The sequence below is a fragment of the Canis lupus genome, chromosome 9, assembly GCF_003254725.2.
Source record: "Canis lupus dingo isolate Sandy chromosome 9, ASM325472v2, whole genome shotgun sequence".
In the NCBI taxonomy this organism is placed as follows: Eukaryota; Metazoa; Chordata; class Mammalia; order Carnivora; family Canidae; genus Canis; species Canis lupus.
The window spans coordinates 47,720,027-47,734,488 of NC_064251.1; the positions used below are offsets into that span (position 1 = coordinate 47,720,027).

Sequence of the window (14,462 nt, forward strand, 5' to 3'; positions counted from 1 at the left end):
TCTCTCCCTCTGCCTGTTGCTCCCCCTGCTTGTGTTCTCTCTATATCAAGTAAGGAAAATCTTTTTAAATAAAATAAACCATAATTGAAGGAATGGGGTAATACCGTAATACAGGAAATGGGTAACAGGAGAACTTTGGCATGTAGGGGCAATGAGCATAGTCTAAAAACTTCTCTAGTTGTAGAACCTAACATTTTGCTGCCTGTAACGAATTACCAGAATAAACGCCCCTAGGCATGCAACAGAGCAGCCCTAATGTCCACCAAATCTCAAAACTTACCATTTAAACTACCATAAATTACAAATCTACATGGCTAAAAATAAACTTTTATTCTATATTTTTCTTAAAAAGTGGTTTAAATTATTCACACATTTTGTACATGTGTAAAAAACATGGTAATGAGATTCTCTAAGGCGGTAGGACCAAGGCTTTTCACCTTTTGGTATTCCTTCTTATTTTAAAGTTTTTTTTTTTTTTAAGATTTTATTTTTTTGAAAGAGAGCACGTACACACAAGCATGGGGATGGGCAAAGAAAGAAGCAGTCTTCCTGCTGAGCGTGGAGACAGATGCAGGGCTCAATCCTAGGGCGTGGAGACTATGACCTTAGCCAAAGTTAGATGCTTACCAGACTGAGCCACTCAGGCACCCCTTGGTATTCTTTTTTGTAATTGTCTAATGTACTAAAAATACATGCTTTTAACAATTCTCTTCTTTGATCACTTTTTAAAAAATATGTTATTTATTTATTTATAGAGACACACACAGAGAGAGAGGCAGAGACACAGGCAGAGGGAGAAGCAGGCTCCATGCAGGCAGCCTGATGTGGGACTCGATCCCGGGTCTCCAAGATCACGCCCCAGGCTGCAGGTGACGCTAAACCACTGAGCCACTGGGGCTGCCCTCTTCTTTGATTACTTAATGTAGAACCAAGAACTACCTACTATAAGGTGGATATACCATAAAAGTTTAAAAGTTGATACAACAAGCTCATCATGGCATGAGCCACTGGATTCAACCTTTTCTCCCTAAGACCTTGGAGGAGTCACCAATCAATGAGGCTCTGTCACATCAAACTTGAAAGGGAATTAAACTATGATACCTAAATTAAAGTGATGAAAAGCACATAATCTAATTCACCAGAAAAAATAATAAAGCAGCTTTTCATCCTTCAGGTGGCTTATTCTTCATCTTCCTACTTTAGTAGGAAGAAAAAAATCAAAATACCAGCATCTGGCTCTTGTGGAGCTCACAATTAAGAAATGCTCTAAGGTTTATTTATTTATTTAAAGATTTTATTTATTTATTCATGAGAGACATACATAGAGAGAAGCAGAGACACAGGCAGAGGGAGAAGCAAGCTCCATGCAGGAAGCCCGACGTGGGACTTGTTCCCGGGGCTCCAGGATCACACCCTGAGCCAAAGGCAAATGCTCAACTGCTGAGCTACCCAGGCATCCCAAGAAATACTCCTAGGTTTAAACTGAGAAAGTGCTCTCCTACCTGAAAAACAAGCTAGTATACTATCTGTCCCCCAAGACATCTCTACCTACTGTATATGCGTAGTGAGTTAGTACATTGGAGCAGGGGTGCATTTCTTTCTCATGACACCAAAAAAACACTTTCATTGATTTGCAACCCTATGATGGGTCCCATTCAAAGATGAAACCAGCAGTCAAAGATAGTGAGCCATCCACAATAATAGTCTCATTAGACTTATCTGTGGCAGTTCAGTAACAAATAAGAAGTGGTATGTTCTTTATAACAGTAAAAAAAAGAATAAATATAAAGCCCAATAATAAGGATTACTTAATTATGGATGGTTGTCAAGCTATTTAAAACTACAACTATCCATATACACAGAAATAAAGAAACAAAGGAATGAAAAAAAGTTAAAAACAAAAGCAGGAGACAAAATTGGTATTCATGATTACAACTGTGGGAACGAAAAAAGGGGGGAACTGGTAGGAAATGCACCCAAAATGAGCTAACAGTTGTATCAAAGTGCTGAGATCAATATCAATGTTTTTTCCATTTTCTAATTTTCTGTAAGTGTGATTATTTTAAGAGAGAAAATTATAGGGGCGCCTGGGTGACTAAGTCAGTTGAGTGTCTTAACTTTTTTTTTTTTTTAAGATTTTATTTATTTATTCATGAGAGACCCAGAGAGAGAGAAGCAGAGACAGAGGCAGAGGGAGAAGCAGACTCCATGCAGGGAGCCCGACATGGGACTCAATCCCGGGTCTCCAGGATCACGCCCTGGGCTGCAGGCGGTGCTAAACCGCTCGCTGCACCACGGGGGATGCCCTGCCCAAGTGTCTTAACTCTTGGTTTCGGCTCAGGTTATTTCTTAGGGTTGTGAGACCAAATCCACCTCAGACTCCACGATCAGCATGGAGTCTGCTTGAGAGATTCTCTCTCTCCTTCTGTCCCTCCCCCAACTGGAGGGAAATAAAATAAAAAGAAATAAAATTTTTAAAAAGAGATAAAAATTATAAATAATAATATAAATGTTTAGTTTATGCAACAGTTTATACAATAGTATATATACAATATTTAGATAGCACTTCAGTTTCTATGTACATTCATATGTAATTTCTCTTCATTCTCTGAACAACTGTAGGAGGTATTATCCTAACCTCGTAAACAAACAAACAAAAAAAATGAATTGGCTTATCCTTTTATAAAGGCAAGTCAAAGTTCATAATAAAATAGTCTTTCAGCTGAAGAACTGACAAAAAGCTCAATTATAAAATCTACAATTATTCCCTGCAACTATTACTTAAGTATCCCATAACCATACTGCACCTACTTAAAAAAAAAAAAAAAAAAAAAAACAGAAGGGGAAGGGTGCCTGAGTGGCTCAGTTGGTTGGTTAAGTGACAGCCTTTGGCTCAAGTTATGATCCTGGGATCAAGCCCCTTGTCAGACTCCCTGCTCAGCGAGGAGTCTGCTTCTCCCTCTCCCTCAGCATTTGCCCCCCACCCCCTTCCTTGCTCTCACTCTCACATGAATAAAATCTTTAAAAATTTTTAAAAATTAATTAAGAGGGGAGCTCTTTATTAAAATAACATAATACTTATACCTTTCAACACAGTGGACCACAGCATGTAAATCTACCAAATTCCTAGAATAGTTAAGACGATCCTATTTGATAGTCATCATATCGAGTATGTCTTCATTTAATTCTATGACCACCCTATGAGGTGTGATGTTAAATATTATTATCCCATTTTACCAATAAGAAAACAAAATTTAAGTCAAAGAATAACATTCAAAAGGCACAGATTATATTCAATTTATTGCCCATCACCAAATATGTGGATTATATACAAATCCAAGAAGTATCTACCATCTGATAGGGGGTAGGGATTAGAAAAGAAAAAGCAATAAGAGGAAAAATGGTAAAATCTGTATTAAGTTAGAACTTTGCCAGATACAGGGGGATCCCTGGGTGGCTCAGCGGTTTAATGCCTGCCTTTGGTCCAGGGCGTGACCCTGGAGACCTGGGATCAAGTCCCACATCAGGCTCCCTGCATGGAGCCTGCTTCTTCCCTCTGCCTGTGCCTCTCTCTCTGCATGTGTCTCTCATGAATAAACAAATAAAATCTTAAAAAAAAACAAAAACAAAAACAAAAAACTTTGCCACATACAGAGGTCTTGTTCTTGGAAAATCATAAAATAACTGCCATAAAGGGTATCAGCTACAGACCTAATAACCTGTGACAAGAGTGGAATTCAGACTGAGAGGAATTTGACCAAGTCTGATTTAGAAGCTTTGATGAGTGAGTTTCTAAAAAAGAAAATGCTATGAAGTAAGCTCAAGTCACAGGCACAAAACGTGGAAGGTAAGGATGACAAGCACTTGTAAATATTCATCAACTCTAGAAAGGCTGTCTACTTAAAAGTCTAGGGGCATGCTGGGGCTGCAGACACTACACAGGGCAGTGGAAAGAGTACTAGACCACAATCAGGAGATCTGGATCCCAAGCTTCTAATCTGTAACACTAGAATACTGGATAACTTTACTTCCTAAGAGCCTCCTCCCAGCTGCCAAATTCTTTAAGATACAAAACAACAATGCAGGTGCACTGACATAGGTGAGGTATGAACTATAACAGGGAGATGAGCCACTTGAGTGCCATCACTGAGATCAGTCCAACAAATTTAACTGATTTGACCCCATATTACAGATTTTGCTTAGTTCCTACACTTTCTCAGGAATAAGAAGAAAAAAATTCTAGCGGGATAAGGAGTAGGTGGTAGGGTTAAAATACCTGTTTTTAGTCTCTCATTCAGAGCCTCAAAATAGAGGCACATCTCATTTTATTGTGCCTTCTTTTATCGCACCTCACAGATAATTGGTGTCTTTCTCAAATTGAAGTTTGTCAAAGTTCATAATAAAATAGTCAAGCAACTCTACTGACACCATTTTTCTAATAGCAATTGCTCACTTTGTGTCTCTATGTCACATTTTGGGAATTCTCCCAGTATTTTATTTTATTTTAAAGATTTTGCTTATTTATTCACGAGAATATATATATATATATATATATATATATATATATATATAGAGAGAGAGAGAGAGAGAGAGAGAGAGAGAGAGAGGCAGAGACACAGGCAGAGGGAGAAGCAGGCTTCATGCAGGGAGCCCAACATGGGACTTGATCCCAGGTCTCCAGGATCATGCCCTGGACTGAAGGTGGCGCTAAACTGCTGAGCTACCTGGGCTGCCCTCTCCCAGTATTTTAAACTTTTTCATTATTATACTATTTAAGACAATCTGTGATAGTACTATTATAATTACTTTGGAGTGTCACAAATCACACCCATGTAAGACAGTGAACTTGATCAATGAATGCTATGTGTTCTGACTGCTCTACCAACCAGTTGTTCTTCCTTTCCTCCTCATTCCCTGAGACACCACGATATTGAAATTAGGCCAATTAATAACTAACTCTACAACTGCCTCTAAGTGTTCAAGTGAAAAGAGGGTCTACATCATGATCAAGTGAAAAGAGGGTCTACATCACCTGACATTCAAAGCAAGAGATGATTAAGCTTAGTGAGAAAGGCATGTCAAAAGCCATGATAGGCCAAAGGCTAGGGCTCTTGAGACTGTTAGCCAAGTTGCAAATGCAAAGAAAAAGTTCTTGGAGGAAATTAAAAGTGCTACTCTAGTGAACATATGAATGATGAAAGCAAAACAGTTTTACTGCTGATACAGAGAAACTTTTAGTGGTCCAGAGAGAAGATTACACCAGACATAATATTCTCTCTTTTTTTTTTTAAGATTCTATTTATTTATTCATAGAGACAGAGAAAGAGACAGAGAGAGAGGCAGAGACACAGGCAGAGGGAGAAGCAGGCATCATACAGAGAGCCTGATGTGGGACTCGATCCAGGTTCTCCAGGATCACGCCCTGGGCTTCAGACTGTGCTAAACCACTGCACCACCGGGGCTGCCCCCAGACATAATATTCTCTTAAGCCAAAAGCTACTCCAGAGCTGGGCCCTATTTCTCTTCAATACTATAAAGGTCAAGGAAGGTAAGGAAGCTGCAGAAGAAAAACTAGAAGCTAGTAGAGGTTCATCCATGAGGTTTTACAAAAAGAAGGCATCTTCATAACATAAAAATGCAAGGGGAAGCAGCAAGTGCTGATGCAGAAGTTGAAGCAAGTTAACCTATCTAGCTAAGATCATTAATGAAGGTAACTTAAAACAACAGATTTTCCACGTAGATGAAATAGTTTTATATTGAAACAATGTGTTATCTAGGGTTTTCATAGCTAGAGAGCTTCAAAGGACAGGTGGATTCTCATTAGGGACCAACACAGCCGATGATTTAAGTTGAAGCTAACGCTCACCGAACATTCAGAAAATCCTAGGGACCTTAAAAATTATGCTAAATTTATTGTTTGAGCTCTATAAATGGAACAAAGCCTGGATGACAGCACAATGTTTGCAAAATAGTTTATTGAATATTTTAAGCCCACTATTGAGGCCTACTGCTCAAAAAAAAAAAAAAAAAAAAAGATTCCTTTCAAAATATTGCTGCTCAATGACAATACACTTCATCACACAATAGCCCTGATGGATACACACAATGAGATAAATGTTTCCATGCCTGCTAACACAACATCCACTCTACAGTTCGTGGATCAAGGAGTAATTTTGATTTTCAAACCTTATATTTAAGAAATACCTTTCATAAGGCGCTAGCTGCCATAGATAATGATTCCTCTCATGGATTTGGAAAGGATTCACCATTCTAGATGCCACTAAGAACATTTGGGATTCATGGGAAGAGGTCAAAAGAACATTAACTAAAGTTTGGAATCCTGCATGAATGTCTTTTGGGGATTTAAGACTTTAGTGGAGGAAGTAACCATAGATGTGATGGAAATAGCAAGAAAACCAGATTTAGAACTTCAAGACGTGACTCAATTGCTGCAATCTCATGATTAAACTTGAAAGGATGAGGAGATGCTTCTTGTGGATGAGCAAAGAAAATGGTTTCTTTTTTTTTTTTTTAATTTTTATTTATTTATGATATTCACAGAGAGAGAAAGAGAGAGAGGCAGAGACATAGGCAGAGGGAGAAGCAGGCTCCATGCACCAGGAGCCCGATGTGGGATTCGATCCCGGGTCTCCAGGATCGCGCCCTGGGCCAAAGGCAGGCGCCAAACCGCTGCGCCACCCAGGGATCCCAGAAAATGGTTTCTTGACCTACAGTCTGTTCCTGGTGAAGATGCAATGAAGACTGTTGAAATAACAACAAAGGATTTAGGACAAATTGATGCAGCAATCTTCACTGTTGTCTTATTTAAGGAAACTGCCACAGCTCTTCCCGAGTGGCCTGAGGTAACCTCCGGAAATGGTTCACTACTCACTGGGCCCAGAAAACCTACAAAATCATGCAAGTCAAGAGGTTCAAATCTTCGTATTCACTTTAAGAACATGCGTGAAACTGCCCAGGCCATCAAGGGTATGCATATCCGAAAAGCCACCAAGTATCTGAAAGATGTCACTTTGTAGAAGCAGTGTGTGCCATTCCGTCGCTACAATGGTGGAGTTGGTAGGTGTGTGCAGGCCAAACAGGGGCTGTACACAGGGTTGGTGGCCCGGGAAGAGTGCTGAATTTTTACTCCACATGCTTAAAAATGCAGAGAGTGATGCTGAACTTAAGGGTTTAGATGTAGATTCTCTGGTCATTGAGCATATCCAGGTGAACAAAGCCCCCAAGATGCAACATAGAACCTACAAGGCTCATGGCTGGATTAACCCATACATGAGCTCTCCCTGCCACATTGGGAGATGTGATGATTCTTACTGAAAAAGAGCAGATTGTTCCTAAACTAGAAGAGGAGGTTGCACAGAAGAAGAAGATATCCCAGAAGAAACTGAAGAAACAAAAACTTATGGCCCGGGAGTAAATTCTGCATAGAATAAATGCAAATAAAAAAAAAAGAAACTGCCACAGCCACTCCAACCTTCAGTCACCACCAGTGAGCAGCCATCATCACTAAGACAAGATCCCACCACCAGCAGAGAGCTTATAACTCATTGAAAGCTCAGATGACAGCATTTTTGTAGCAACAAAGTATTTTTTTAAAAGATTTTATTTATTCATAGACACAGAGAGAGAGAGAGAGAAGAGAGAGAGAGAGAGGCAGAGACACAGGCAGAGGGAGAAGCAGGCTCCACGCAGGGAGCCCGATGTGGGACTCGATCCCGGGTCTCCAGGATCACACCCCAGGCTGCAGGCGGCGCCAAACCGCTGCGCCACCGCCAAACTGCTGCGCCACCGGGGCTGCCCGCAACAAAGTATTTTTATTTACCTTTCTTAAAGATTTATTTATTTATTCATGAGACACAGAGAGAGAGAGGCAGAGACATAGGCAGAGGGAGAAGCAGACTTGCTCTGGGGAGCCCGATGAGGAACTCGATCTCAGGACCCCGGGAGCACTATCTGAGCCAAAGGCAGACACACTCAACCACTGAGCCACCCAGGCACCTCATAATAAAGTATTTTTAAATTAAGGTATGTACATTTTTTAAAAAGATTATTTATTTATTAATGAGAGACACAGAAAGAGAAAGAGAGGCAGAGACACAGGCAGAGGGAGAAGCAGGCTCCATGCAGAGAGCCTGACATGGGACTCGATCCCGGGTCTCCAGGATCAGGTCCCAGGTTGAAGGCGGTGCTAAACCGCTGAGCCACCCGGGCCGCCTTGTACATTTTTTAAAAAAGATATAATGCTATCTGTTCGTGCATATACCATATGCACTGGGAAACCAAACAATCTGATCTGTTTTTCTTGTTTTTAAAGATTTTATTTATTCATTTGAGACAGAAGGATAGAGACAGAGAGAGACAGACAGATAGACAGAGAGCACATGAGCAAGGGGAGAGGAAGGAGCAGGAGAAGCAGACTCCTCACTGAGCAGGGAGCCTGATATTGAGCTCGATTCCAGGACCCAGAGATCACGACCTGAGCCAAAGGCAGACAACCAATGAGTTGCCCAGGTGTCCCAATTCATTTGATTTGTTTCATACTGCAATATTCACATCATTGCTGTGGTCTAGAACCAAACCATTACCTCCAAAGGCACATTTGTATACAGTTTTCACAGCACCTAAAATTTGAAGAGTTGCATAACGCCTGGGTGGCTCAGCAGTTTCAGCATCTGCCTTTGGCTCAAGGCATGATCCCGCGATCCTGGGATCGAGTCCCACATCAGGCTCCCTGAATGGAGCCTGCTTCTCCCTCTGCCTACGTTTCTGTCTCTCTCTCTCTCTCTGTCTCTCATGAATAAATAAATAAAATCTTAAAAAAAAATAAAATAAAATTTGAGGAGTTGCATAGTGATATTAACAATGTCAACTATAAAAATATGCAGGAGAACATGAACTGGTACTTTGTACAAATGAAAGTCAACATAGAACAACGTGAAGTTATAAATAATATGAGAAATACTGCTTTATTATCTTTTTAATAAAAATTAATTCATTTCTTTTCCCCTTTTGAGTATCCCTCTCAATCTGCCTGAGTCCTACTAGAGCAGACAAGACTGCTGAACCCTATTTTTAAATGTATCATGGACAACGCTTTCCATCTATAATACCGAGGTTAAAATGGTCAACTCTCCAGGGATATGATGGGCTCTAGCAATTTATTCTTCCTAGCAAACACATACCTTTCATTCAATTTGGAGGCTGCCACTGAGCCAGATATAGGCAGACCTGGAACATATCGATCAATTTCTCTCCCCTAGAATGGTGTTCCTTCAAAATATATTTTTGTAGTTCGGGGTGTGCCTGGGTGGCTTAGTCAGTTAAGCATCTGACTCTTGATTTTGGCTCAGGTCATAATCTCAGAATTATGGTATCAAGCTCCGCATCAAGGATTCTCGCTGGTAATGGAGCCTGCTTAAGAATGTCTCTCGCAAAAAAAAAAAAAAAAAAGAATCTCTCTCTCTGGGGTGCCTGGGGGAGCGCTATTGGTTAAGCATCTGCCTTTGGCTCAGGTCATGATCCCAGAGCCCTAGGATCGAGTCCCAAGTCGAAGCAGGGAGCCTGCTTCTCCTTCTGCCTGCCATTCCCCCTGCTTGTGCTCATTCTCTCCCTCTGTCAAATAAATATTTTTTAAAAAGATTCTCTCCCCCTCTCCCTCTGTCCTATACCCCTTCCCTAAAAAAATAAAACATACTTTTGTAGTTCAAATGAGATTTCAGAAATAACAGAAATTTACTGATTGAAAAAATTTACTAATTTACCAATTGAAAAAAAAAAAAAAAAACCTGAAAACAACCTTCCCCATTTTCCTGGTTGGCTCCAGTTCCCTCAAAAGCCAACAGTACGGGATCCCTGGGTGGCTCAGCGGTTTAGCGCCTACCTTCGATCAAGTCCCACATCGGGCTCCTTGCACGGAGCCTGCTTCTCCCTCTGCTTCTCTAGGTGTTTCTCATGAATAAATAGATAAAATCTTAAAAAAAAAAAAAAAAAGGCCAACAGTAGATTCTAAAGTAGCCACATGGCCCTGGTACCTCTTCACAATTTCAGTGCTTTGCTATCTCCTTTAAGCTTACTTTACTTATTCAAACTCTTCTCAATGCTCAGTAAGTCACTTTCCTCTTCATACCCTAATATGTATTTCAAGAAATCAATTTAAAGCAGAAATGACTTAACCTTTGGCTTCAACGATGTGTAAAGCTTCTGAGGCGGACCACGCAATTATCTAGTTGCTTTGCACAAATGTATAAACTTACATTTAACAAATTAGGATATTCACTGCTTTGGAATTGGCCTTTAAGTAAAATAGGCAGCTTAAACACATATAAATCCAAAAGAAAAAGAAAAAGTCTACTTTATCTGGTAATTTCATTGGATTTATACACAAAAGAAATGGAAGTCTTACAAGGTATTTGCACACCCATGGTCACAGCAACATTAATTCACAATAGCCAAAAGGAACCCAAATGTCCATCAACAGATAAACGAATATACAAAATGTGATATATACAATGAAATATTAACATTATTCAGCCTTAAAAAGGAAAGATATTATGACACATGCTATAACATGGATGAACACTGAGGACACTATTCTAGTCCCAAAAGGACAAATACTGTAAGTCCCTAGAATAGTCCAATTCATAGAGACAAAAAAGACTGGTATTTGCCAGACACTAGGCTAAAGGGAGGAATGAGGGATTGCTGTTTAACATGTAGAGAGTTTTAGTTTTACAAGAAAACAATTCTGGAGACTAGCTGTATAACAATATAAATGTACTTAACACTACTGAACTATACACTTTAAAACATATAGTTTCATGTTACAAAAAACTTTTTTTGAAGATTCCATTTATTCACAAGAGACACAGAGAGAGGCGGAGACACAGGCAGAGGGAGAAGTAGGCTCTCTGCAGGGAGCCCAATATGGGACTCGATCCCAGGACCCCCAGATCACAACCTGAGCCGAAGGCAGACACTCAACTGCTGAGCCACCTAGGTGCCCCTAAAACTATAAATTTCATATTATGTATATTTTATGACAATTCAAAAAAAATCTTCTCTATGTCCCAAAGCTAAATCCTAGGGTTAAAAGCCCTTTTACTTTTGAACTCCCACATTATCCATCATTTCAACACCATTTGGCAGGGTGAGAAGTCAAGCGAGACAAATCACATTTTTCCAGTACCTTATGCTGCTTAATGACAGGTGTGTTGTCCAAAATAATTAGCTTTTAAAAAGGAATAGCCTTGACTCTCCTCTGGAACTGGTTAGTGATCTCAGTTTCCCTTCATTAAGTTCTTGACAGCTCAATGTCCTCACATCTGTCATTGTTTGGGAGACTGATTCCAAGAACATAAACTGCTTCAAGGACTAGGCAACAAATTTATTCTGGCTAATGGGACAGATCTGAACCCATCTGCTTTCTAATCAAAAGCCATATTTGAATCAGTTTTGTTCCACCACAGTACCATACCAAAGGGAGCAATGTAATCATACGGTATTTTCCTCCTTTCTATTCATGTTGTACAAGAAACACAAATCAATTAAAAGCATAAGAGCATCCTCAAAACAGGGTCTCTGCAACCTGTGGAATCTGCAACCTTTTCCATTTTTATCTGTTTATTCTTCGGACTACTGCGATGACATTTCCTCTAAGTGACATGGTCTCTTTTAGAATTACACAGGGAGAAAACAGTCACACGTTGTTATAACTAACTTACCTTAATCTTTTTTTAAGTTGTAAACTGTCATGGATGATCCTTTTAACAAACTCTAATTCACCTCCTTCTGCCATGATTTCTGTAATACCTCCTGTATTTACAGAACTAGGTGGAGGTCGCCGAGGATTTCGAGAGTTTACTCCCTGCATGACAACAACAACAATGATATCTGGTGAAAATTTTTTATGCTGTAAGACTAATTCTTTAACCATAATCTAATTTTAAATGAGAATGCTCAGGTGTAATTTAGCTTCCAAATATCATGCTAGATCTAGGATTTAAAAATCATACAGCTGTTGCAATATTACATTTTAAGCAACTGCATTTATCCTAATATTCTTTCCCAGGATCTTTTTTACTTTCTTTTCTTTTCTTTTCTTTTCTTCTTTTCTTTTCTTTCTTTCCTTTCCTTTCTTTTTCTTTCTTTTTTTTTTAATTTTTATTTATTCATGATAGTCACACAGGGAGAAAGAGAGAGAGAGAGAGGCAGAGACATAGGCAGAGGGAGAAGCAGGCTCCACGCACTGGGAGCCCGACGTGGGATTTGATCCCAGGTCTCCAGGATCGCGCCCTGGGCCAAAGGCAGGCGCCAAACCACTGCACCACCCAGGGATCCCTCTTTCTTTCTTTTTTAAGATTTTATTTATTTAAGAGACAGAGTGAGCAAGAAAAGAGAACACACAAGCAGAGGCAGAGGAAGAGGGAGAGGGAGAAGCAGACTACCTGCTGAGCAGGGAGACCAATGTATGGCTCTATCCCAGACGCTTATGTAACTGAGCCACCCAGGTGCCCCATCTTCCACCTTTGTGATTTAACATAAAAAACTTTACCTTTTTTTATGTAGCCTGTCACTTTTCTTTATGTTTTGTCTTGGTATCATATAGAAAATATTGTATCCAAAGATTATATAAATATTTATTTTCTTCTAGCACTCCTATGGTTTCACTTTTTAAGTTTAAATATTTAATCCCCTTCTACCCCAAATCATATTAAAAATATTAAATACATCAAATATCTAAATATAAAAGCTAAAATTAAAAACCCTTGGAAGAAAACATAGGAGTAAATCTTCAAGATTGGATTGGGCAATAGTTGCTTAGAGAAATTGGACTCCTTGAAATTAAGTTTGTAGGCTGCAAAGAACACAAAGAACGTGAAAAGATGAGGTGCCTGGGTGCTTCAGTGGGTTAAGCAGCTGCTTTCAGCTCAGGTTGTGATCCCAGGGTCCTAGGATAGAGCCCTGTGTCAGGCTCCCTGCTCAGCAGGGAGCCTGCTTCTCTCTTTTCTCCCTCACCCCCTTCCCCTACTTGTGCTCTCACTCTCTCAAATAAATAATATCTTAAGGAAAAAAAGGTGCAAGGACAATCCACAGGAGAAAATGTTTGCAAATATTAAATCTAATAAGGGACTTGTGTCTAGAATATATAAAAAATTCTTACAATAATAATAAAAAGAAAAATAATCCAATTTTTAAATGGGTAAAGGATCTCAATAGTCATTTCTCAAAAGAAGTAGACAAACTGCCAAGAAGCACATGAAAAGCCATTCAACATAATTAGCCATCAGGGAAATAAACATCAAAACCAAGACGAGATACCACTTCACACCCACTAGGATGGCTATAATCAAGAAGACATATAATAACCAGCACTGACAAGCATGTGGAGAAACTGGAAATTGGAATCCTCACACACGGATGCTCACATCAGCATTTTTTCTAACAGCCAAAAAGTAGAGACAACCCAAATGTCCATCAATGAATGAATGGAAAAGTAAGATGTGGTATTTCCATATAATGGAATATTCTTTGGCAATAAAAAGAAATTAAGTACTGATATATACTGTAATATGGATGAACCTTGAAAATATACTATGTTTAGTGAAAGAAGCCAGTCACAAAACAGCACATATTGTATGATTCCACTCACAGGAAATGTCCAAAACACGCAAACCCATCAAGACAGAAATTAGACTTCTGGTGACTTGGGACTATAGGAACTGTGAGAACTGAGAGTAACTGCCAATGGGGATGGGATGGGTAGGGGAGTGATGAATATGTTCTGAAAACGGACTGTGGTGATAGTTACACAAATCTGTGAATATACTAACAATAATTAAATTCTACCCATTACGTGGGTGAATTATATGGCATGTGAATTATATCTCAATAAACCTGGTATAAAAAGAAATTTAGTTCTGATGCTAGTAATATTCTATTTCTTCATCTGGATGCTAGTTCCACAGGAGTGTTCACTTTGGAAAATCCAGTTTACACTTACAGCATGGGGTATATGTCTTCATAGATACATAAAATATACTGCTACTGGATTTCTCATATATGGTAAGCCAATAAAACTTCTTTTATTAAATCAATCTGAATTGAGTCCTCAGGTGCTTGATACCAGAAGCATCCTAATTCAGTTTCCAAAATAAAAGTTGTTCCTTGCCCCTATCTTTGCAAACATCAGCAACTTAGATAAATAGTTAATCTTAAACCAAAAGATGCTTTACCTTGGCTTCCAACTGATTGGCAAAAAAGGGAGGGTTGCACATGCAAAAATCATAGATTATCTCAGATTCTTCTTTAAGGGCATCCATCAAGAGTGTCTTCTGTGGTACTTTTACCACTAGGAGAAAAAAACAGGAACTGTTAACTACTCTTAATGTTCTGATAGTTTTCAAATATGACCACAGATTCTATGACACTAGTTCCTTCAATAGATA

General features: G+C 39.3%; 1 protein-coding gene across 2 annotated transcripts in view; it reads right to left on the bottom strand.

The window, feature by feature from the left end:
• METTL16 (methyltransferase 16, N6-methyladenosine) overlaps window positions 1–14,462 on the bottom strand; it is a 70,252-nt gene that overhangs the window by 23,452 nt on the left and 32,338 nt on the right. For both annotated transcript variants that reach the window (XM_025476103.3, XM_025476104.3), the window contains exons 5-6: window positions 14,250–14,365; window positions 11,739–11,881 (exon numbers count right to left, since the gene is read on the bottom strand). In XM_025476103.3, coding sequence (XP_025331888.1) covers window positions 11,739–11,881; window positions 14,250–14,365 — 259 coding nt within the window. The remainder of the gene's footprint in view (window positions 1–11,738; window positions 11,882–14,249; window positions 14,366–14,462) is intronic.